General features: G+C 37.5%; 1 protein-coding gene across 1 annotated transcript; it reads right to left on the bottom strand.

The window, feature by feature from the left end:
- Positions 1 to 2,923: 2,923 nt before the first annotated feature.
- LOC103406634 (metacaspase-1) lies at positions 2,924 to 6,851 on the bottom strand. The gene is made up of 5 exons (XM_008345625.4): positions 6,200 to 6,851; positions 4,490 to 4,820; positions 3,756 to 3,876; positions 3,428 to 3,682; positions 2,924 to 3,146 (listed from the first exon to the last, which is right to left on the bottom strand). Exons 1-5 carry the CDS (start codon positions 6,576 to 6,578, stop codon positions 3,087 to 3,089), a joined length of 1,146 nt encoding a protein of 381 aa, XP_008343847.1. The 5' UTR covers positions 6,579 to 6,851; the 3' UTR covers positions 2,924 to 3,086.
- Between the last annotated feature and the right edge of the window lie 15,487 nt (positions 6,852 to 22,338).

Genomic DNA, 22,338 nt, shown 5'->3' with positions numbered 1-22,338 from the left:
ATAATTTTTTAATCTTTGTTCTGTACCCTGATTTATTTACAATGTACCCATTCTTCTTTATTAATGTACCACTTTGTTATATGTGAAATGTACCAATTTTTTTGTAAAATGTACCAATTTTTTTAACACTATGGATACATTCTTTTGCCATTTATTATTTCTTATTTTTACATAGTTTTTATCCATTTATTCAATCAAAATGTTTGAATTTTTTTCATTGTAACCGTTTCTAATAGTATTATAATGAGGGATTTTAAATTTACAAGATTATAAATCTCATAAAATATCAAACAATTAATGTCAAAACTAAAAAAATATAAATATAAATTGTAATATAATGAGGTGTACAAAGTCAAGGGACTTTGATCAAACTTTGAATACCATTAATGTTTTAGTCAAAGAATGTTATGGATTAGGGACCACATCCAAATTCATTTGTACTAATGTATTCATTTCTTTAAGCGCCTATATTTTTTAAAAATTCATTTGTACTCATAATTTTTTAATCTTTGTTATGTACCCTGATTTATTTACAATGTACCCATTCTTCTTTATTAATGTACCACTTTGTTATATGTGAAATGTACCAATTTTTTTGTAAAATGTACCAATTTTTTTAACACTATGGATACATTCTTTTGCCATTTATTATTTCTTATTTTTACATAGTTTTTATCCATTTATTCAATCAAAATGTTTGAATTTTTTTTATTGTAACCGTTTCTAATAGTATTATAATGAGGGATTTTAAATTTATAAGATTATAAATCTCATAAAATATCAAACAATTAATGTCAAAACTAAAAAAATATAAATATAAATTGTAATATAATGAGGTGTACAAAGTCAAGGGACTTTGATCAAACTTTGAATACCATTAATGTTTTAGTTAAAGAATGTTATGGATTAGGGACCACATCCAAAGTATCTCTTAAAATAAACTAGTATAGTATTTGTATAGGCAAGAACTTAGAAGACATACATACAAGTATGAAAAATGTGAAAGAATATATAAACACTCGTGATTCATCATTATTCCTTCACAAGTAGATAATGGTTACATTTACATTATCGTTTAGATTTTAAAAATCCTCCAAACCCTTATGAATAATGTTTTTTATTTAAGGGAAAAATTAATAATAATTAATAATAATTATTGTAGAAGTGTAAAAAATGTAAAAAATAAATAAATAAATATATATATATATATATAAATATATATACACACACATATAATCACTTATAGTGACAAGCTTTACAACTTTCATGAAGGTGGTCAGCTTCGAAATCCAACACTATAATCCATAAACCTTAAATTTATATTTAACTGTCGATTGTCATTTACGCTTTATTCTTTTTACTGAATTTCATTTTTAAAATTTTCTTTTTTTAAAACATGATCATCTAGCGGATGTAAGAAGTTGAACGGTTCAGATTTTTGATATCACATTTCGAAATTTACGGTTAATTGAAATATGAGTCGATGTCATATAGTTTGTAGAAACTTTATAAGCATCAAGCAATATTTTCACTAAACGTAAAACTCTGAATATAATATCAACGATCCAAACCGTTCATCTTCCTGCATCCTCTAATAGATCATGTTTTCAAAAAAGAAAATCTGATAAAACAAAATTTGATGAGAACAATGAAGTGTAAATGTAAACAACAATCAACGGTTAAATTTTAATCTATGATTTATATGATTATAGTGGCAAATTTCGAAGTTAATCTCTTCATGAAAGTTGTAAAGCTTGTCATTATGAGCGTTTAAATATTTTTTTTTATATTTTTTTACACTTCTACATTAATTAAAAAAACTATTAAAGACTTTACTTAAATAATAGTCGTAAGATAAACGAGAGTAAATCTGTACCGTTGGATTCTATTTCACTTACATTATTAGAACTTTTTTGGACGAAAAAAACCCCTTCTCTATGCCAATATTTTCCAATTTTACCATTTGATCAATTTAGGTAAGCGAAAATATACTTAAAAGAAAAATGCGTTTTTATGTTTTGGATATGACAATATGGTATGTATATATTTATTTAGTATTATGTTTTTTATTTGATTATTTATTGGTTTAAAATATATTTTCCTTAACGGGTAACGGGTTAAATCATATTACCTGTTAATATTATCGGATCGATTTCGGGTTGGATCATTTTATCCATGTATTTTAACGGGTGTTATACGACACGACCCGTTAAGATGTCGGGTATGACACGAAAACAACATAAACACAAAAAACACAACACGAATGCCAGGTCTACTCAATAATGTTCAATTGCCTGAAGGATCCTCTTACGTTATGGGTTTCATTCCGGAAGAAAATATGATGAGAAAAAGAAAATGGATGAGAATGCTTGATACCTTTTTCATAAGATATGCAGAAACTGTTTATTCTTCAATTTATTTTCTGTCTCGTTACGAAAAGAGAAAATTGCAGTATTAGTCTCTGTACTTGACCCAATTGGAGCTTTGATGCAGAACAATCGTCGTTTAAGAACATTATTAGAACTTCCGTCGAAAATAAAAAGATTTAAGAAGCAATTAAGGGACACAAGTTCTAACGACTAGCAGTGTAATCCAAAAGGACTTGCTCCACATTGTAACACGTTTGTGATCAATGCTCATGAAATTTTAAATTAAAGACCAAACCACCAATTGGATAGAAATTTCCATAATTTCCTTCATTTGAATCTTAACAGTTTTAGGCTCCTAAGAACTGCAAAACTTTAAAAAAACAAAAATGTCGAGAAGCCATCGCAAAACACAGTAACCAAAATTCTGGTAGAATCATACTGTAACTGTTTCTACAACCTAACGCAAAACAAAGCCCTTATGTAATCAACCAAAAACACAATACAAGATTACTAACCTGTTAAAATGAGAACAGTAACAAGTACACGCACACAAATTCATAATTCACAACTTCCATTGTTTCACCACATCAATAAACAAATGTGTTCATCTATTTATTACTCATCAAAGGATTTGTATCATCCAGAATCCAGACCTAAAATACCTTTTCTTTTCGCAATGTAGATATACATGTTAAGCTGCATGTAGACAGAAAAGAATCATAGGGAGAAGGGTTTTGCATACACATCAAATGGCTCACAGGCAGTTAATTGCGGTTCCTGCGACAAAGCAAAACACAGCGACACATCAACAACAACACCAACAAAGCCTTTTCTCACTAAGTGGGGCCAGCTATATGAATCCTAGAACGCCATTACGCTCGGTTCTGTGTCATGTCTTCCGTTTGATCCAAGTACTAAGTCTTTTCTTAGAGCGACACATCAGTCGCAGGAAATTCTCTTTAAGTAACATGCACATGGAACTTGCCTTATGGGCTTTTGTATGACTATAGATCACCATTTTAACTTCAAAAACTAGTAAATGTTGTGCAAAACAATACCTGTCTTAGCCCACCAGTATCACTGCCTCCTGTAAGAAGCATGCTGACCAGGGATGTCACACCACCACCACCACCACCACCACCAAGAAGAGATGTTAAACTGCCACCACCACCACCACCACCACCCGTACCTGTACTCCGAATGGTAGAGCGCATAGAATTGAGTATGCTTCCATAGGTGCCCGCCTGTCCACGCTCAATTGCTTGGATGAAGCAGAAAGTCATGGCACCTGTTGATGTGATCTTTGATAGAGCCTGTTCCCATATAGCATCATATCAGATAATGTTCTAATACGAGTTCAAACTAGAGTTCTTCCCCCAAACTTACTGATGTGTCAGCAGACGTTTGATCATCATCACAACCACTGAAGGAAATGACTTCTCCACCGCCTGATCCTTTCCACATTCCTGATCGAGGGCGATGATCCTCCCATACATATCGTCCACTCCTAAATCAAGAAGTGAAATTTGTTTATCATAAGAAATCCTATTTTAGATGAAGGGTAATTGAGCAGGCAGACACAAGATACTTATCAGTAAGAGAAAAAACTTCAAACTTGAAGCACAGTGGAAATCAGGGTCAGAACACAATAGAATTCGAGAATGATGACAATACTCATAAACATCACATGTAATTGAACATTAAAGATCATACATGTACAAGTTCAGATTATAGAACCATAGTGAAAATCCTGCCTTGACCATATGAAAACTGGTCAAAACCATTGGACTGAAACTATAGAACTTGAAGAAAAAAGAATTTTGAAGGACTTTATTGGGCCGCCATTTCCTTTAAAATGGACCCATAAAAATTTATAGTGTGAAATCTTTTGCTCAAAAGGGGCTCAAGGCAAATGCCTTAAGTGTCGCCCCTCTGAGCTGGCCATTTTCCTGACAGGTCTGCTGTGATTACTAGCTGGAAGTCCATCTCACCGAAAGTACAATGTTCAGAAATGATATTTGTTGATATTTTGTATGGTTCCAGTTACTAATAAGATGATAAGCATGCATGTCAGACAAATGTCAATCTACAGATCATTACGAAATTTATTGGAAACTAACCTGTCCATTCTGCAAAGGAATGGCAAATCCAGTACAGTGCCACTATGACAAGCATCTATTATTGCATGAAGCTTAGCCCCGGGTGGAATGGGTCTCACAATTGCTGCATTTATCTCATCATCAACAATCATACCCTGAGTTTCAAAGTCAAGGGGACAAAGGGTTTCATCATATCCATCAACTTCATCGCCATTATAATTCCTCTGCCGTGAACCATGGCCCGAGTAATGAAAAAAGAGGGAGTCGCCTGCTTGACAGCCTTGTACAAGCCAATATAATGCCATTCTAATGTTATATTTGTTTGGAATCTTGGAGGGGTGAGTTTCTTCTTCTGCAGTTCAGAACATGAGTATAAATTAACAGTACACAAGTTACTAAAAACAAGAAACTGAGATATGATTCGCCAAAGGGTTCAGAGAGTGAATTTGTACATCGAAAATAACTGCAAACTCTGTACTTGAATGTTAGTACGTTGGAAAAGGGAATTGCAATACAACTAATTCTTTGAAACTGCTAGCAGTCCAATCCCAACATAAACAATTGCTTTGTCATTGGTTAACTCGGAAAAGGGAAGAAACTTTGATATGAAGAGGGAAAAGGTTATCAAGAAAAAAACCGCAGATTACGATCAGTGTAAAGCTACAAAATAAAAAATAAAAAATCACATTTGATTGATTTTTGTGCTTTTAACTGTTAATGACAACAATCCAAGGTGTAATATTAACCTGCAAGTTCTGATATAAACTAAACATCCTGCAAGTACTAATACAGTCTGTACATATCCACTCTTAAGGTTCCTATGGACTGTAAAAGCCCAGTATGAGAGTCAACCAAACATCCAAAAGTGTAATATAGAATAAGTGCCCTGATGATCTAACAATCAAATCATGCACAACACATTGTCGCCTAAGTTAACATACAACATGCCTTGGGTTGATCTAATCATTGGAACTGACTATTCAGCTAGGGAAGTTGGAGGATGCTCAGTTTAATCCTACATTACCAGAGAATTTATTGTTTTCTTGATAAGTAATGTCATCTAATGTTCTCAAAAGAAAATTTAGAAGCATAGAATGATTAGCTAACGGGATCTTGGTAATTAATTACCAAAGATAATGCACACAATGCAAATTAAACACCTAGTAATTCACAAAATTTTGGGTCATTATTTCCTTTTTATCACCAATGATTATTTCCATACCTTTAAATCACTCATATCGTCAGTTCTCTCCTAAGATAAATGTCCAAAGACTCCGAACACTAAACTTTCCACTTTCCTATTTGAAACGTTACTTCATAAGGTTTTTAGCTGTTTTCCTCATCCAAACCCTCTCACAAAAATGAGGCAAACACAGTGACAATGATCCGCTTTCCTATTCGAAACCTTTTCCACCTAGCTGCATTTCTCATCCAAACCTTTTTCTCTCACAAACCCTACCCCTAAGAATATTCAGCTGCAATTCTCATCCGAACCTTTTTCTCTCACAAACCCTAACCCGAAATCCGCAACCTTTATTTTCCCAAAGCCTTTTTCACTTTCCAAAGTCTTTTTCACTTTCTTCATAACATACCAATTCAAATCACATCACCAGAAACCAAAACAGAACATATAATTGCACACCAAGAACAAATATTCACAATTATATACATGTTAGGTTATGCAAAATTCAAATTATATATATATATATATGTGTGTGTGTGTGTGTGTACCAGTGAGCATGACAATGCAATCTTCTGGAAACTGGAACTTGTTGATGAGGAGATACCGCATGCACTTGGCATCATTGATGCAACCCTTGAGCTCATGCCTCGAGTACTTATACGAGATCCCGCAGATCACGGCCTTCTTCCGCCCGTGCGCGTTGGGGGGAGGGCCTGGAGGCGCGTGAGAGTACGGAGCGGGAGGTGGAGGCGCGTGAGAATATGGAGCGGGAGGTGGAGGCGCGTGGGAGGCTGGAGGCTGAGGGAGGCCTCGTGGGTCGGCGATTAGAGTGACACCCTGGCAGATGGCGCAGCGGATGGACTCTGCGCCGGGGGGAATCTGGAGAGGGGTGCGGCAGTGGGCGCAGTTCACCAGCATGTTATACATGGTGGTGGGTCAAACTGGAATTTGGATAAAAGGGCAGGGGTAGGATGGGAATGAAGTTGAAGTTATGGATTTCTGTGATTGCTGAGAAAGAGAGATGTAAACTGGGTTTTGAATTGGGATGAATGGAGACTGCGAAATTGGATTAATGGAGAGAGATGGCGTGTTAGATCCTTCCGTACCCGCGAACTGCGAAGAAAAAGAAAAGCCTGGATCCGCGTATTCAATACAATTTTTTTTGGCAATTTTATTGAAAACCGCTGCAGTTCAAAAATCATATTTTTATGCTAATAAAATTAATCCGGTACTGTTTATTTTGTCATTTTCGTTAAAATTCAAAGTCGTATTAATTAGTTTTCCCTTCTTTTTTCTTTTCTTTTTAAAGATTACAACTAGGGAATTCTATTTAACAAAAAAAATTAATTAAATATGCAACTGTGTGTTCAAAATTACAAATTGCAAGTTTAATAATAATAATAAATTATTACTTAGTACTACGATCTAGTGATATTCCTCTTCACTTATAATAAAGAGATCTTAGGTTTGATTTTCGCCAATGACGAATTTGAACCACATTATTGCTAGCTCATTATGAGGCTAAGTCCTCCTCCCCCCTTAGTGTAGATAAACCTCATTTGTTCAAAAAATAAAAATGTTGATGCACAAAATCAATGAGACTTTGGAACAATGTAAAGTGTCAAGTTTATGACCTTCGCACGGTTGCTCCAATCACCTAGTGATGATAATATGTAAAGAAATAGAGATAGGGAAGTAAAAACAAGATGTACTACATCTGCGGAGTAATGAAGTTCTCATTAATAGTGAAGAGTTCACACAATGCATAGGTTCAAGCATAATAATCATTAATGGTTCCTAATGACGAGTTTAACTACAATTATGACATTAGGGTATAATTATAGAAGAATTGTCTCCTTTTATAGTTAAGGAAAGTCTTCGGTTTTCGTTCAGGGTTGATGTGGGAATATCACGCCCCAATCTCGAGATACGCTTGAAATCGACACGTGACGGTAAAACATTAACAGTACAATATAAAATATGTAGTCACAGAGACTTATTTGTACAATATACATCAGAGCTTCAACAGAAATAACTTACAATAAAGGGTGACAATACCTATTATCGAGTGCGCTACCCACACAACAACACCACCTGAAATCTTCTCCTCTAACTGCTACCCATTACTCTGCAAAAACAACCCTATGCAGTAAGAATGGCTCACAGGGCAAAGCAAAACCTGGATAGGCTGCGAAACTTTTGTGAGCGACAAAGTAACATCAAATGATTAAATGTGAAAGCAGTGCTACGTCCACACATGACTTTCTTCTGAATACTGGGTCAACTGTCATTATTATCACCGTCAATATTATTTCATCATTCTCTTCTGATTGTGACTCGCCACTTGCCTTTCCTCATCCAAGTAATCACAAGGGTTCGATTGCCACATAATTCATAATTTGACCACCATACACCTCATTATACATATAGGAATGGTTATTCAATTTCAAATCTCACCACACATCTATTAAGATAACATTCAATCATCATACAACCCGAAGTTGTGTAGGAATGATACACCATCAATAATACAATCACGTGTAGGAATGAGATTAGTATCTTTTTCATCATTGCATCTCTCTGTTACGAGTAGGAACGAGTCACATCCGAATCCATTCTCTTTTAGGCAACACCATCATGTAAACTATTTGATTTAATCATCACTTCCTAGATTGAGCCTCACAAGCTTTCAATCTCTTCTTTCATATATGTAATAAATAACCAATCAAGATATGGTCCATAATTCCGGATTAACCAAGCAAAACCATTCTTGAGAACACGCAGTGACCCCCGCACCCCCCAATAGCGGATTAACCAAGCATAGCCACTCCAACGAATACTAATAGGCAATGATCACCTATTGCGGATTAACCAAGCATGATCACTCCTAAATATGTATGGTCATACCTAAGTAATAAGGATCGCCCATTGCGGATTAACCAAGCAAGATCTTAAAGTAGTATGGTCCTTCATTGTAGATTAACCATGCAGGACCATCCATGCACAACTACATGGTGCAGATTTCGATTTTGTCCCACATTACCACATGTACTGGGTTAGCGGTCCTCTACGAGCCCTCACATAACACAATCATTTCAAGCATAACATAGCATAGTAACATATTTCCATAAAATCATCTAAAAATCCATGTTATATCCACATAGTATATAACAAGGAATTTTATGGGTAATAACCATATCACATATTATTAAAGTCACTCATCTGGAGTTCTTCGCACTTTCAGATTCACCGACATTGCTCCAAAGGACCTCACTTGTCAGAAATGGTGATCGGAATCACAGGAAAAATGCTAAAAACGTCGAAAAACCCACATGACTTTGCTGCTTCGAACTGGAAAGATGGATAAGAAAATGGGAAATCTAGTATTACAAAGATGTAGGGCTCGTCAAGAGCTTTCCATAAACACCAAAATCACCCAAGGGATATCACATGACTCTAGGAGTTTTATTCTGACGTTGACACATGTTATGTTGTAATTGGCCACTTGGTTGGAGAGAAACTCTTGTGTTTTGATAGGGGTGCCTTAACACGACTCCTTCAATAGGTTCCCGAAGGTATGAAGTTGACCAGTACTTGGTAATTTTGGGATTGGTGAAGTATGGTACAAACAAATAATAACAACAACAACAACAACAACAACAATAACAATAATAATAAATCAATTTGCGCTGGTATTTGTCTTTAGTTTTTTGTGTAAGACTTAAGTTTAAATCTCAAAATAATGAGTTTGATCTAATTTATTTCCCCTACTCCTTAGTAAGGATAGGCAACGATTATGGTAGACGGGTAACCCTCGAGTATTTACTCATAATCGTTCAAGCCATTACCTGCCTAACCTTTAGGTAATTCAATAAACAGGTATACCCATAACCATAAGACTAATTCTCACTTTACTATCCAGAAGTATCGTGGTTTTCAAACTTTTATACATCAAGTTTTTTCATCTCAGTCTCATACCTAAAGTTACAATTTTTTTTTTCAGTTCATAGTTATGTTAGGTTGACCGTGGGTAACTCCATTTAAACATGACGTGGCTCCCACATGGACAATGAATGTGCATCCATGTGTCACTATGGCATCATGTGGCCAAATAAAAATAATAATAAAATAAAAAAGTTTGGCAGAATAAAATAAATTTTTTTCTATTGTCTTCCTCACAGAGGGAAAAGTTTGATCCCATCCGTCCGTCCCTCCTTTCCCCATCCTGCCTCCATATCTTTGATCTCGACTTCAACCAATGGCTCAAATTCGCCCTCGTTTTCCTACCCTTCCGATCCCCACACCTCGTCGCCTCCTCTCTCGACTTGAACCAATGACCCAAATCGAATTTGCTTGATGTAGCACAGCGAGCGCAATCTAACAAAGCACAACAATCTTATCTCCTTTAGTTTGTTGTGGATGGAGATGCAGATGATTGATTGATTTGGAATTGCATTCCAACCAAGTCGACTAGGCGATGGAATCGTTCTTAAATCTACGACTTACCTCCAAATATGAAGCACTTAGTCAATTCAGCAATTCAATCGCTATTGGGGCTTTTGAACTTAGGATCGTTGGAGAACACGAGGTCTTGAGGTTGCTTCCAGGGAGGACAGCCCCAACAAGTATCCTGAAGGGTATACGCCGTATCCTACCATTCCAACTGGTGGATCTCAGTGGTACCAGGGAGGACAACCCCAACAAGTAGAGATTGCTTCCAGTAGTGCAGGATCTTCTAGGCAATCTGGGCAGCCAAGTCAGGGACGAGGTGTGCAAGCGTGAGGTAATCAAGCTAGTAGAGGTCGTGGGGGACGATAGCAAGCCCAATGACGTATTAACAACATATCTCTGCAAGATGCTCAGAATCATCCGGACTTGATCATGGGTACGTTAAACATTCTTGGTCACTTTGCTAGAGTTTTAATTGGTTGTAAAGCTACGCACTCTGTCATTTCTCATACATTTGCTCAAGTGACGCAACCTCATCCTACACCTCTAGGGTATGATTTAGAGTTTGTTATGTCTCGAGGGGAGAGATGTTATGTTGATTGTGTTTATCCAGGATGTCCAGTGATGGTAGAGGATGTGGTTATGCTAGCTAATCTTATCCCGTTAGATATTGTTGATTTTGATGTGATTTTAGGCACATATTAGTTGCATTATAATCGTGCCAATATAGATTGCTACGGGAAAATATTTACTTTCCATCGTCTTGGATTACCTGAAGTTACTTTTATGGGTGATCGTAGTGGGCATGGTGTCATTTCTGCTGTAAGAGCAAAAAGGTTGTTATCGAAAGGTTGCCAGGGATATTTAGCTCATGTAGTGCTGAATGATGTTGCTTCTAGTAGTGTGGAAGATGTTCGAGTAGTCAGGCATTTTCCTGATGTATTCCCTGATGATTTACCTGGATTACCGTCGGATCGAGATGTGGAGTTCTCTATTGATTTGCTTCCAGGTATGGATCCTATATCTTTGACTCCATATAGAATGGCTCCTACTAAATTGAGGGAATTGAAAGTCTAGTTGCAGGAATTAGTTGATAAAGGTTTTATTCAGCCTAGTACTTCACCCTGGGGAGCTCCATTTTTGTTTGTAAGGAAGAAAGACATGACTTTGAGGCTATGTATTGATTATAGGCAATTAAATCGGGTAACAATTAAAAACCGTTATCCGTTGCCGTGTATAGACGATTTCTTTGATCAGCTTCGAGGTGCTTGTGTGTTTTCTAAGATTGATTTAAGGTCTGGTATTGCCAATTGAAGATCAGCAGTGAGGATGTCCCTAAGACTGCTTTCAGGACTCGTTATGGTCATTATGAGTTTCTAGTGATGCCATTCAAATTAACGAATGCACCAGCAACTTTCATGGATTTAATGAATCGAGTATTCCAACCATTTATAGATAGGCTTGTCATTGTTTTTATTGATGACATTTTGGTATACTCTAACTCTAAAGCAGAGCATGTTCGACATCTTACTTTGGTGTTGAAGAAATTAAGGGAACATTAGTTGTATGCTAAGTTTAGCAAATGTCAATTTTGGTTGGATCAGGTAGCATTTTTGGGACATGTCATTTCTGCTCAAGGTATTTAAGTGGATTCTCAAAATGTGGCAGTTGTAGAGAATTGGGAGCAACCTCGAACCATCACTGAGGTACGGAGTTTTCTTGGCCTAGCAGGCTATTAGAGATGGTTTATTAACGATTTTTCAGTCATTGCTTTGCCATTAACGAGGTTGACTAGAAAAGAAGTTAAGTTTGAGTGGGATGATAATTGTGAGCAAAGTTTTTAGCAGTTGAAGTATTATCTCACTCATGCACCTGTTTTGGCACTCCCAAATGATAGTGGTAAGTTTGAGGTCTATAGTGATACTTCCTTAAAAGGTCTAGGTTGTGTGTTGATGCAACACGGTAGGGTGATTGCTTATGCTTCGAGACAGTTAAAACCTCATGAGAAGAATTACCCTACTCATGATCTGGAGTTAGCAGTTATCATCTTTGCTTTGAAGATTTGGAGACATTATCTTTATGGTGAGAAATGTAAGATCTTCATAAATCATAAGAGTCTTCAATATCTTTTTACTTAGAGGGATCTTAATCTTCGGCAGCGGAGGTGGATTGAATTGCTTAGTGATTATGATTGCACGATTGAGTATCACCCTGGTTGTGCAAATGTAGTGGCTGATGCTCTTAGTAGGAAAACTCTAGTTAGACTAAATGCCTTGTATGCTTGTCATGTTCCTCTTCTTGTGGATTTGAGATCCACTGGAGTGAAGTTAGGAGTGGAAGATTGAGAGGAAGCCTTACTTGCTAATCTTTAAGTCAGGCCAATTTTAATTGATCGTGTGCTTGAAGCCTAAATGAATGATGAAGAGACCCAGGAAATAATTCAAGCAAGGAATCGGGGGAAGAAGAAAAGACTTCATAATTTGAGAAACTGATGGCATGCTTATGCATGAGAGTAGAATGTATGTGCCAAATAATATGGAATTAAAGAAGGCAATTCTTAATGAAGCACATATTTCAGCTTATGCAATGCATCCAGGAGATACTAAAATGTTTCATACCATTCGACCATTTTATTATTGGCTAGGTATGAAAAGAGAAATTGCTGAATATGTGAGTAGGTATTTCATTTGTCGGCAAGTCAAAGCAAAAAGAAAGAAGCCTTTTGGATTGATGCAGCCACTTCTCGTTCCACAGTGGAAATGGGAAAATATTACTATGGATTTTGTGTACAAGCTTCCTCGTACACATAATGGTTTCAATGGTATTTGGGTGATAGTTGATCGGGTTACTAAGTCAGCACATTTTATTCATGTGAGGGAGAAGTATTCTTTAAGCCGATTCGCTGAATTATTTGTATTGAAGATTGTGAAGTACCATGGAGTCCCAGTTAGTATTATCTCAGATCGTGATCCTAGATTTACTTCCAAATTTTGGATAGCATTCCAGGAAGCTCTTGGTTCGAGATTATTTTATAGTACAACATATCATCCTCAAACAGATGGACCATCAGAGAGGACTATTTAGACGTTGGAAGATATGTTGAGATCTTCAGTATTGCAGTTTGGTGACGCTTGGCATAAGCGGTTGGATTTAATGGAATTTTCCTACAACAACAGCTTCCATTCCAATATTGGTATGTCACTTTTCGAGGCTCTTTATGGTCAATCTTGTCGCACACCTTTATGTTGGTCAGAAGTTGGTGAAAGAGTTTTGGTAGGTCATGAGATAGTAGAGGAGACTACACAGAATATTCAGGTGATTAAGTCTAACCTGAAAGTGGCCCAGGATCGACAGAAGAGTCTAGCAGACCGACACACCACTGATCGAATGTATAATGTAGGTGATTGGGTATTTCTGAAGCTATCATCGTGGAGAGGTGTAGTATGATTTGGAAAGAAAGGCAAGCTGAGTCCTAGGTACATTGGACTGTATATGATCACCAAGCGAGTCGGTGAGGTTGCTTATAGGCTTGAGTTGCCTCCAGGGTTGTCAAAAGTGCACGATGTTTTTCATGTCTATATGCTTCGTCATTACATCTCAAATCCTTCTCATGTGATACCTCCTTAACGCTAGAAATTAATTTAGATTTGACTTATGATGGTGACTATTTTGGATTGGAAAGATAAGGTTCTGAGAAATAAGACAGTGTGCCTAGTGAAGGTTTTGTGGAGAAATCACTCAGTGGAGAAATCCACTTGGGAGATAGAGGACCGGATGAGATATGTATCCAAGGTTATTTTATGATTATTAGTGGATTGTAATTATTGTTTGAATTTTGAGGACAAAATTTTCTTAAGAGGGTAGGTTGTTACAGCCCATCCCGAATTATTTTATTGATGGCGTGAAATGACTATATTGCCCTTGGACGTCGAGTACGTTATGTGGTGTTGTGGCTTGAGTTTGGGTTTTAAACTAATTTAGTTAGTTCCTAAGTTTTTGGAACTTAAAGTTAGAGGGGTTAGTTGTTGTTAGTAACCCAAATCTGGACCACACACACACTTTCACCCATACCCAACTCCTGTTAACCTTTCTCTCTCCTCCCTCTCTCGAGTTTCTTCCATTGTCTGTACAATATGTACGGACAAACCTCAAACCAAGCAATTTCTTCGCGGATCGAGGTTTTTGAAGTCACTTTCATGTTCCTTGTGAGCTCAGGAACACATCTATACCGTTTTTAGAACGTGAAGACCTCATTTTCCTGAGAATCCGAGAACCCAGTTTTGGGTTACTATTCATGCACTCTTGATTGTGAAGTTTTTAGGAGATTTTAAGTTGCTAGGAAGCTTTAGAACGTCTTCGTGAAGCTCGAAGAAGAAAAACGAAGTGTTTTGGACGTCGGGAAGTTGAGTTTGACAAGTTTCAAGTTTGGCCGAATTATTGAGGTTTCTCCGGCAAAATCCTGTGGATTTCAAGGCGTGAAATTGGTAAGGTTGTGTTCTAATCCTTCTAAGCTTCATTTTGAGACAAATTTCGTGAGTTTTGGTTGAGAATCGAATGAGATATTGAAGTTTTAAAATTTCCCAGTTTCCAGCGAGTGCAGCGGTGGCTGGCGCCGGACTCTGGCGAACCAAGGAAGAAGGAGGAGAATATTCCGTCAAAGTTGACGAAATATTCTAACGCTGTCAGGTATAATTAACGGCATATTCTAATTTTTAACAGAATATTCCCTAACGCCGTTAGGGAATCCGTTTGGTGTGCCAAGCACGTGCCTGCGCTTGAACCGCTTGTTTGGCCGTACCTTGGCTGGCATGTGGGGTCATGAAATTTTTTTCTAAAAATATGAGGACGTTCCTGAGGTTGAGTAAATCATGTTGGTATATTCAAATACCCCATTTGAGCTATGTATGAGAAGTTATTTCCTAAATTTGTATATGTGCTTTAAATAATGTTTATTCAGTTATTTCGCATATAGGTGAGACCTATCCTGAGGACGAGCGCCATCAATAGAGGCTCGGGGCCTACGACCCTTTGACATATCAGTGAGTGGGCTTTTGCTTTTTCGTATATACCTATATACTTGAGATTTTTCCCAGAAAATGAATTTGAATGATTATACGTTTTGAATTGCCATGCAAAGTATCTGCCTATTTTATTTATGCTACAATAGTTGCATATAATTATGATTGGTGTTGCAGACACACAGGTAAGTGCCAGGTAAGTTCATAAATTAAATATTTGAGGTTCCTTCAGTTATGTGAGATATGATTTGATGTATTTAGAGCTCATAAACCTGCACCCCGGTGTTAGTGCTCCCGCCCAGAGTTAGGGCACAGTCCTTCACATGATGTTCACCTCCCGCACCATATGCTCACCTTGGATCCAAGTTAGGTGCATAGGCTTGTCGTACATACCACTTTAGGTGGTTCCGACTCGTAGGTAACCCGCGATTATTCGCACAGTCTTCACATGATCGTAGCACTAGAGCATATTTACTTTACACCTAGTCTTGTCGTACATACCACTTTAGTGTGGTTCTGACTCATGTGCAGGATTTGATTTGATATGATTGAGATTGGTTATGAGCTATATACTCAGTCGTATAGATTGAGTTAGAAGGATTGGCTGATGCGATATTTGACATTGATATATTTTGCTTGGATTACTTATAGCATTGCATTGAGATACTTTGGCATGATATACTTCTATGGATTTTCATCTTGAGTATGATTTCTGATACAACTTATTATTATTATTATTATTATTATTTTCTGGGAAAATATATAGGTTTTACGGCAAGGGGTTAGAACTTTTGAGAAATGAAATGATTTTGAAAAGCTTTGTTTTTGCCTACTCACACTTTCTATTTTGCACCCCTCCAGGTTTTAAGTAGAAGTGTTTTGGTGGATCACGAGGATTTCGATGGTGGTTATGACAGAACATCATAAATGTAGGATCACCCTTGGGTGTTGTATAATTAGCACTTGTCCTGCTTGACTGCATCTAGAATATTTATGCTCTGTTTGTGTATTTCACACTTAATCTCGCAATGGCACCTTATCTTATCTAGTTCTGCTAGTAGTTTGGTTTTTATTCTTTCATAATTCCCTTATATCTCTATTGCTTCCACACTGTGCACATGGCTACGTCACCCTCACCTGACGGCCAGCATGCCCTGATTTAGGTCCAGGTGTGTCAATTAGTCAAATCGTAAATATTTGAGGTATTTAATTGAGTTCAAAGAAATTAACGAGCATTATGTTCTAAGAAACATTGAAATTTTATGGTGACAATTAAATAGACATATAGTTTCAAATTTAATTGATTTTTTTTGTAAGGATGTTCTATGAATCAAGACTTACAAAATAAATGGTTCATATTGTTGAAGTTCGATGTCTAATGAGTCTCACACCGTGTTAGTTAACTTCATTTGTACAATAGGGGAGCTAGAAAAATTTTCTTGGGTAGGCTAGCTAAAATTATTAGCATGTAATCATATGATTTTTTTTTTTTTGCCTACGTAAAATTATATAATAATCTACATAAAAGTAAGAACATGAAGTACTAATCCAAACGAGTTTATTAATTACTATCCAAATAATTTTTACACAAATAAAACTTGCATACAAAAAAGCAATATAAATACAAGAACCATGAAACATGGACTGACATAACCCGACCCGGAAAAGTCCCCTAGGACTCTGAATCGAGATGTGTTGGCCGACACCTGGAAGGTAACGAAGCCATAAAGTGTACTGATGTGGAAAATGGGAATAAATTTAAACATAAAAGTATCTAAATATAAGAGTGCGCTGTGAGCGGGAATGAACCCATTTCAAACGTGATGTCAGAGCATAAGTAAAGTACAGTAGAGTGGATTGAGAATCATACCATCGAAGGTAATCTCCAATACCAAGATTTGCCACGAATCCTCGTCGATAAGAAAGCTTAGCTATTAAAACCAGGAGGGGCGAAAAACAAGGGTGAGTGGACCTGAAAATAAAGTTTTAATAAAAACCTTTGAAAATGTTATAACCCCTCGCTGTAAAACAAGTAAAGTTTCCAAAATATACTTACTACGTATAGTATAAAAATACTTACAGTAGCCTGCAAAATCTCAAGAATTCATTACGGCACAATATCTCGTAACTAAGGGCAGGACATCCAAAATCACAAAATCTCAATAGTAATATAAGTAAAATTAGGTGCTCATCAATCTATGCTAGCACACAAGTCGAAGTCGCCTAATGCGACCTGCATGACTAAATTGATGCTCATCAATCTATGTTAGCACACGAGTTGAAGTCGCCTAATGCGACTTGTACGACAGGACTAGGTGTAATCATAATATATGCTCTAGTGCTACAATCATGTGAAAAGTGGCACTATTCGCGATTACCTACGAGTCAGAGTTACCTAATGCAACCTATACAACAGGATTGGCACCTACTTGGATCCAAGGTGAGCGTGCGGTGCGGAGGTGAACATACACGTGAAAGACTGGCCCTGGCCCTAGGCGAGCACTAACACCGAGGTGCAACAATGATGAGCAGACTACATAAATATAAGCATTCGATAATTCTAATCAACATACTAACATTCATAGCCATAGATATAATTATGGTATCAAAGATTATAAGCATACATGTGCATCCCGTAGAATGTAGCATATTTCATAAATTCCGTCATTTCGCTAATTCTTATAAACTTTAGTCTAATTCAGGCGTAAGAAATTCTTTTTTCAAATGCATAAATGGAAAGTATCAATCGTACACACACACACACACACACACACACACACTACAAAAAGGAAAAGACCCACTCACCTAAAGTCCGCGTTACAACTCCTTAGCACGAATATCGAGGTGTCAAGAACGATTGTCGCCTAGAACAAATATCAAATCTGTAAGATCCCACATCACCCAGGGGTGAGGATCCTGTAAGCCTTATATGTATATTCCCATCTCTACCTATCACGAGGCCTTTTGGGAGCTCACTGGCTTCGGGTTCCGTAGGAACTTCGAAGTTAAGCGAGTTCACGCGAGAGCAATCCTAGGATGGGTGACCCACTGGAAGTTCTCGTGTGAGTTCCCATAAACAAAACCGTGAGGGCATGGTCGAGGCCCAAAGCAGACAATATCGTGCTACAGTGGAGTCGAGCCTGGGATGTGACAATTTGGTATCAAAGCCAATCCTTGGCCTGAAGTGTGCCAACGAGGACGTCGGGTTCCTAAGGGGGCGGATTGTAAGATCCCACATCACCTAAGGGTGAGGATCCTGTAAGCCTTACATGTATATTCCCATCTCTACCTAACACGAGGCCTTTTGGGAGCTCACTGGCTTCGGGTTCCATAGGAACTTCGAAGTTAAGCGAGTTCGCGCGAGAGCAATCCCAGCATGGGTGACCCACTAGGAAGTTCTCGTATGAGTTCCCATAAACAAAATCATGAGGGCATGGTCAGGTCCTAAAGTGAACAATATCGTGCTACGGTGGAGTCAAGCCTGGGATGTGGTGGGGTGTGGGTCGGGATGTGACAATTTGGTATCAAAGCCAATCTTTGGCTGGAAGTGTGCCGACGAGGACATCGAGCCCCTAAGGGGGGTGGATTATAAGATCCCACATCGCTCAAGGGTGAGGATCCTATAAGCCTTACATGTATATTCCCATCTCTACCTAACACGAGGCCTTTTGGGAGCTCACTGGTTTCAGGTTTCGTAGGAACTTTGAGGTTAAGCAAGTTCGCGCAAGAGCAATCCTAGGATGGGTGATCCACTGGAAAGTTCTCATGTGAGTTCCCAAAAATAAAACCGTAAGGGCGTGGTCGGGGCCCAAAATGGACAATATCATACTACGGTGGAGTCGAGCCTAGGATGTGGAGAGGCCCGGGCCGGGATGTGACAAAATCACGTCTAAGAATTCTTATCAATAAAACATGTAACTTACATAAAACACATCCCCAATGACGTTCTAGAATGATTTGAAACCCATTGACCAAAAGTCAATTGTCGGTCAAAGGTCGACTATAGGGTTCACAACCCAACGTAACTCGATCCGAAAGATCTGCACCTCAGATTTATCATTCGTAACATCAAAAGATCCACATTAAGCTTCTAAAATAACATACTAAAATCCTACCACGATTTGACAGTCGGATTCCTGATTCGTAAGTTTCTACGGTCCTTAAACATTATGTACTATAACATATTAAAGTTTGGTGATGATCCAATGGTCGGATCATCGAATCATATAATAACCAAGTGGTTGCCCTTAACGGAAATATAACCAAATAACGAAATTTCATCAATTGGATGTCTAATATGGAATCAAGGCATCCAAATTAGCCTAGGATGGGCAGGTCGGGTCTCGGCCCACACACCGCCGCACGCGGCGGTCGACCGCCCAGACTCGCCGAAAAAAAATCAACAAATTCCAAAATTGTTAAATTTGACATGCAAGTAGATCTCAGTGAGTGGAGCAAATTTTATACATGTGGCCAAGTCCAATTTGGCCGAGAAAGGCCCTAATTTCACTCAAACCTGTCGGAAACCCTAAGCTGGGTGTTCTTCAATTCGACCTCCTCGATGCTCCGATGCCCCAAAAACCAGTTGGGTCTTGTTCCTGGGTACAAGGGAAGTTGATTAAGGGTGATGGTTGGTGGTGCAACTCGTCGAAACGGCGAAATCGACGTTGAAACTCCACTGGTCAACCTCATGGTTTTACACGGTTTTGGACTAAAAATCCTCAAATTTGGACGAATAAGGTAGATGGGGGGTTTTGGATGAGGTTGCAGGTGGTGGATGTGTGAATTTCAAAGGAAAAACGGCGAAAATCGCCAGAATTTGAACCGGTTGGGTGCGCGGGTGTATGGGCCGATGGGGGAAAACTGGGAGGTTATCTCCCTCTTCCTGAGTGGCCCTTTTTTTTTCTTCTAATTTTCTGATAGGTCCCTAAAACACTAATTTGATTGGTCCACCATTCCTTTATTTGATTGGTCCCCTTAAACTTACTTAAATCTAATTGGGTCTCTTTCCCGCAAGGTGGGAATCCACTTGATTACAAAATAACATTTAACTGTTTGATTTAAATTACTAAATTTAATGGAATTAAAATTAACTTATAAAGATAACATAAACATGAAATATGAATTTAAATTATGAAATACATAATGAATAGTGAAATTATGGGGACGAGATTTCACAGTACACGTCACGAAAAGACGGTCAATGAAAGTTAAACATCCTCGCCTCTAAGGGCATTTTCAAAATATCACTCTTTTAAAGATTATAAAATTGTAGAATTAGGGACGGGTTATCACATGGACTATTCCCAAAATCTTTAACCTAATAAACAAATTCAAGGACTAAAAAAAAATTAACCTAACAATTGAATCAAGAAATAAGTTAAGAGATGAAGAACATACCTAGTGTTGAATTTCATTAGAAAATAATTTGATGGTGATTCATAGTTTTTCTTTTCTTGGGAAAGCAACGCAGCTTTGTGGAATAGAGTAGAGGTTTTTTTTTCCGAACGAATAGGGTAAAAAGCATGGGGAGTAGGAGAAACCAAATTATGTATTAATTTACCATTTTTACTTTTAGCCTAAAAATAATAAAATAATATATAAGGTAATAAAAGTATTATTTATCTTATATATAAAGCCAACACAAAAGGTGAATAGTATTTTTGGTGTCACAAGCTTCAACAAAAATATTTGAACAAAAATGCTCCCATGACAAAAAAAACTTATCCCAAAAAAATGCATCAAATAAGGAAGGGGCATTTTCGTCATTTCAATAGTGCTTTTTTTAATAATTAATTTTTTTATCCTTTTTTTTTAAATTAGTTCCACATAATAGGCTAGCAGTAATGTGATTTAATTTCTCTATTTTTAAACACGTTCAAAATATCTTAAGAGGTGTGGAATGCCGGTTATAAAAAAGGTCTTTCGCACGAGAATAATAATGTGATTAAATTAGTTGTTAAATGATTTCTTTTTTTAACAAACGATATTATCTACACTAAGGAGGAGGAGTGTGGGATTAGCCTCACAATGAGCTAGCAATAATGTGATTCAATCAATTGTTTATTAAATATTATTTTCTCTAGTCTTAATGTAAATTCTATATAGACTAATTTTATTATGTGAATCCAGCTGCTTTAATTAGTTTATGAGGGATTTCTTCTAGCATGATCTAAGATTATTCATTTACTTCATATTTGACTTTCCTTTTGTCAATTTACGCATATAAATACATTTAAAACGTGTAAGTTGCACGTAGACGCCGTCATTCAAAAAATGCATTCTGCACGTGCGTGAGCGCGTGCATGAAGGTTAGTAAATTAAGAAACACATTAACTATTAGTTTTGGCAGGATTTGGTTGGACTATTATTGTCACAGCCCGTCCCAAAAATTTTATATCGGGAACGTGAAATGATGGATTTACCCTTAGCGGGTATTAAGGTATGTGTGTGTGACGTTATTTGGTTTAACTTATTATAAGTTTTGGATTAAAATTTTGGCTTTTGTTAATTTTGTGGTTAGGGAATTAGATGAAATGGATGGTGAGGATTGGTGTTGGACACCTCACACACTCCCTGTCATCTCCCTCTTTCCCGTAACTCTCTCTCTCCTCCCTCACGATTCTCTCACTCTCTCTCACCCATATCGTACAGACCTCACCCAAAACCCTCCAAAACTCCGTGGATCGAAGCAAACAAGGTAAGATTCTTTATCCTTGTGATGTTCTGAGTTGATTGGTACTAATTTTAGGAAGTAAAACCCTCGGAATCGTCGTGAAACCCTAACCCCGAAAATGTGCACTGTTCATGCACACGTGAAATGTTGCATTTCAGGGAATTCTAAGCTTATAGTGAGCTTAGTGAGGTCCCAAGGAAGCTCGGAGTGCTTCGTTTGAAGGTTTTGGACGTCGGGATCACTAGGTTCGAGTTTGGCCGGTTTTTCTTGGATTTTCCCGGTGAGATTTAGTTGTTTTTAGAGCTTTAAAGTAGTATATCGTGAATCTACATGTTTGGGGCTTCAAATTGATATAAAATACGAAGAAAATGGTTGAGAAACGAAGGAGAACAAGGAGTTTCAAATTTGGCCGGAAACCGGCCGTCGGAAAGTTCAGTCCGGCGAGCCGAGGTTAGGGATGATGCGCGTGTGGGCGCGTGTCCCCATGCCTGTCCGGCGCGTGGGGGCGTGTGCAGCTTCCAAAAAAATTTCTAAAAATTTCTCG

This window comes from Malus domestica, chromosome 02, assembly GCF_042453785.1.
Source record: "Malus domestica chromosome 02, GDT2T_hap1".
NCBI lineage: Eukaryota > Viridiplantae > Streptophyta > Magnoliopsida > Rosales > Rosaceae > Malus > Malus domestica.
The sequence above is the reverse complement of the archived record's forward strand: the minus strand, read 5'-3'. Positions and strand labels throughout refer to the sequence as shown.

What these genes read in the sequence shown, in the direction of transcription:
- LOC103406634 (XM_008345625.4), bottom strand. Translation starts at nt 6,578, where the DNA reads ATGTATAACATGCTGGTGAACTGCGCCCACTGCCGCACCCCTCTCCAG. An exon ending in TTCCTTTGCAGAATGGACAG is followed by an intron (nt 3,877 to 4,489) that starts GTTAGTTTCCAA and finishes TTCTTGATTTAG; the next exon opens with GAGTGGACGATATGTATGGG. An exon ending in AAACGTCTGCTGACACATCA is followed by an intron (nt 3,683 to 3,755) that starts GTAAGTTTGGGG and finishes ATATGGGAACAG; the next exon opens with GCTCTATCAAAGATCACATC.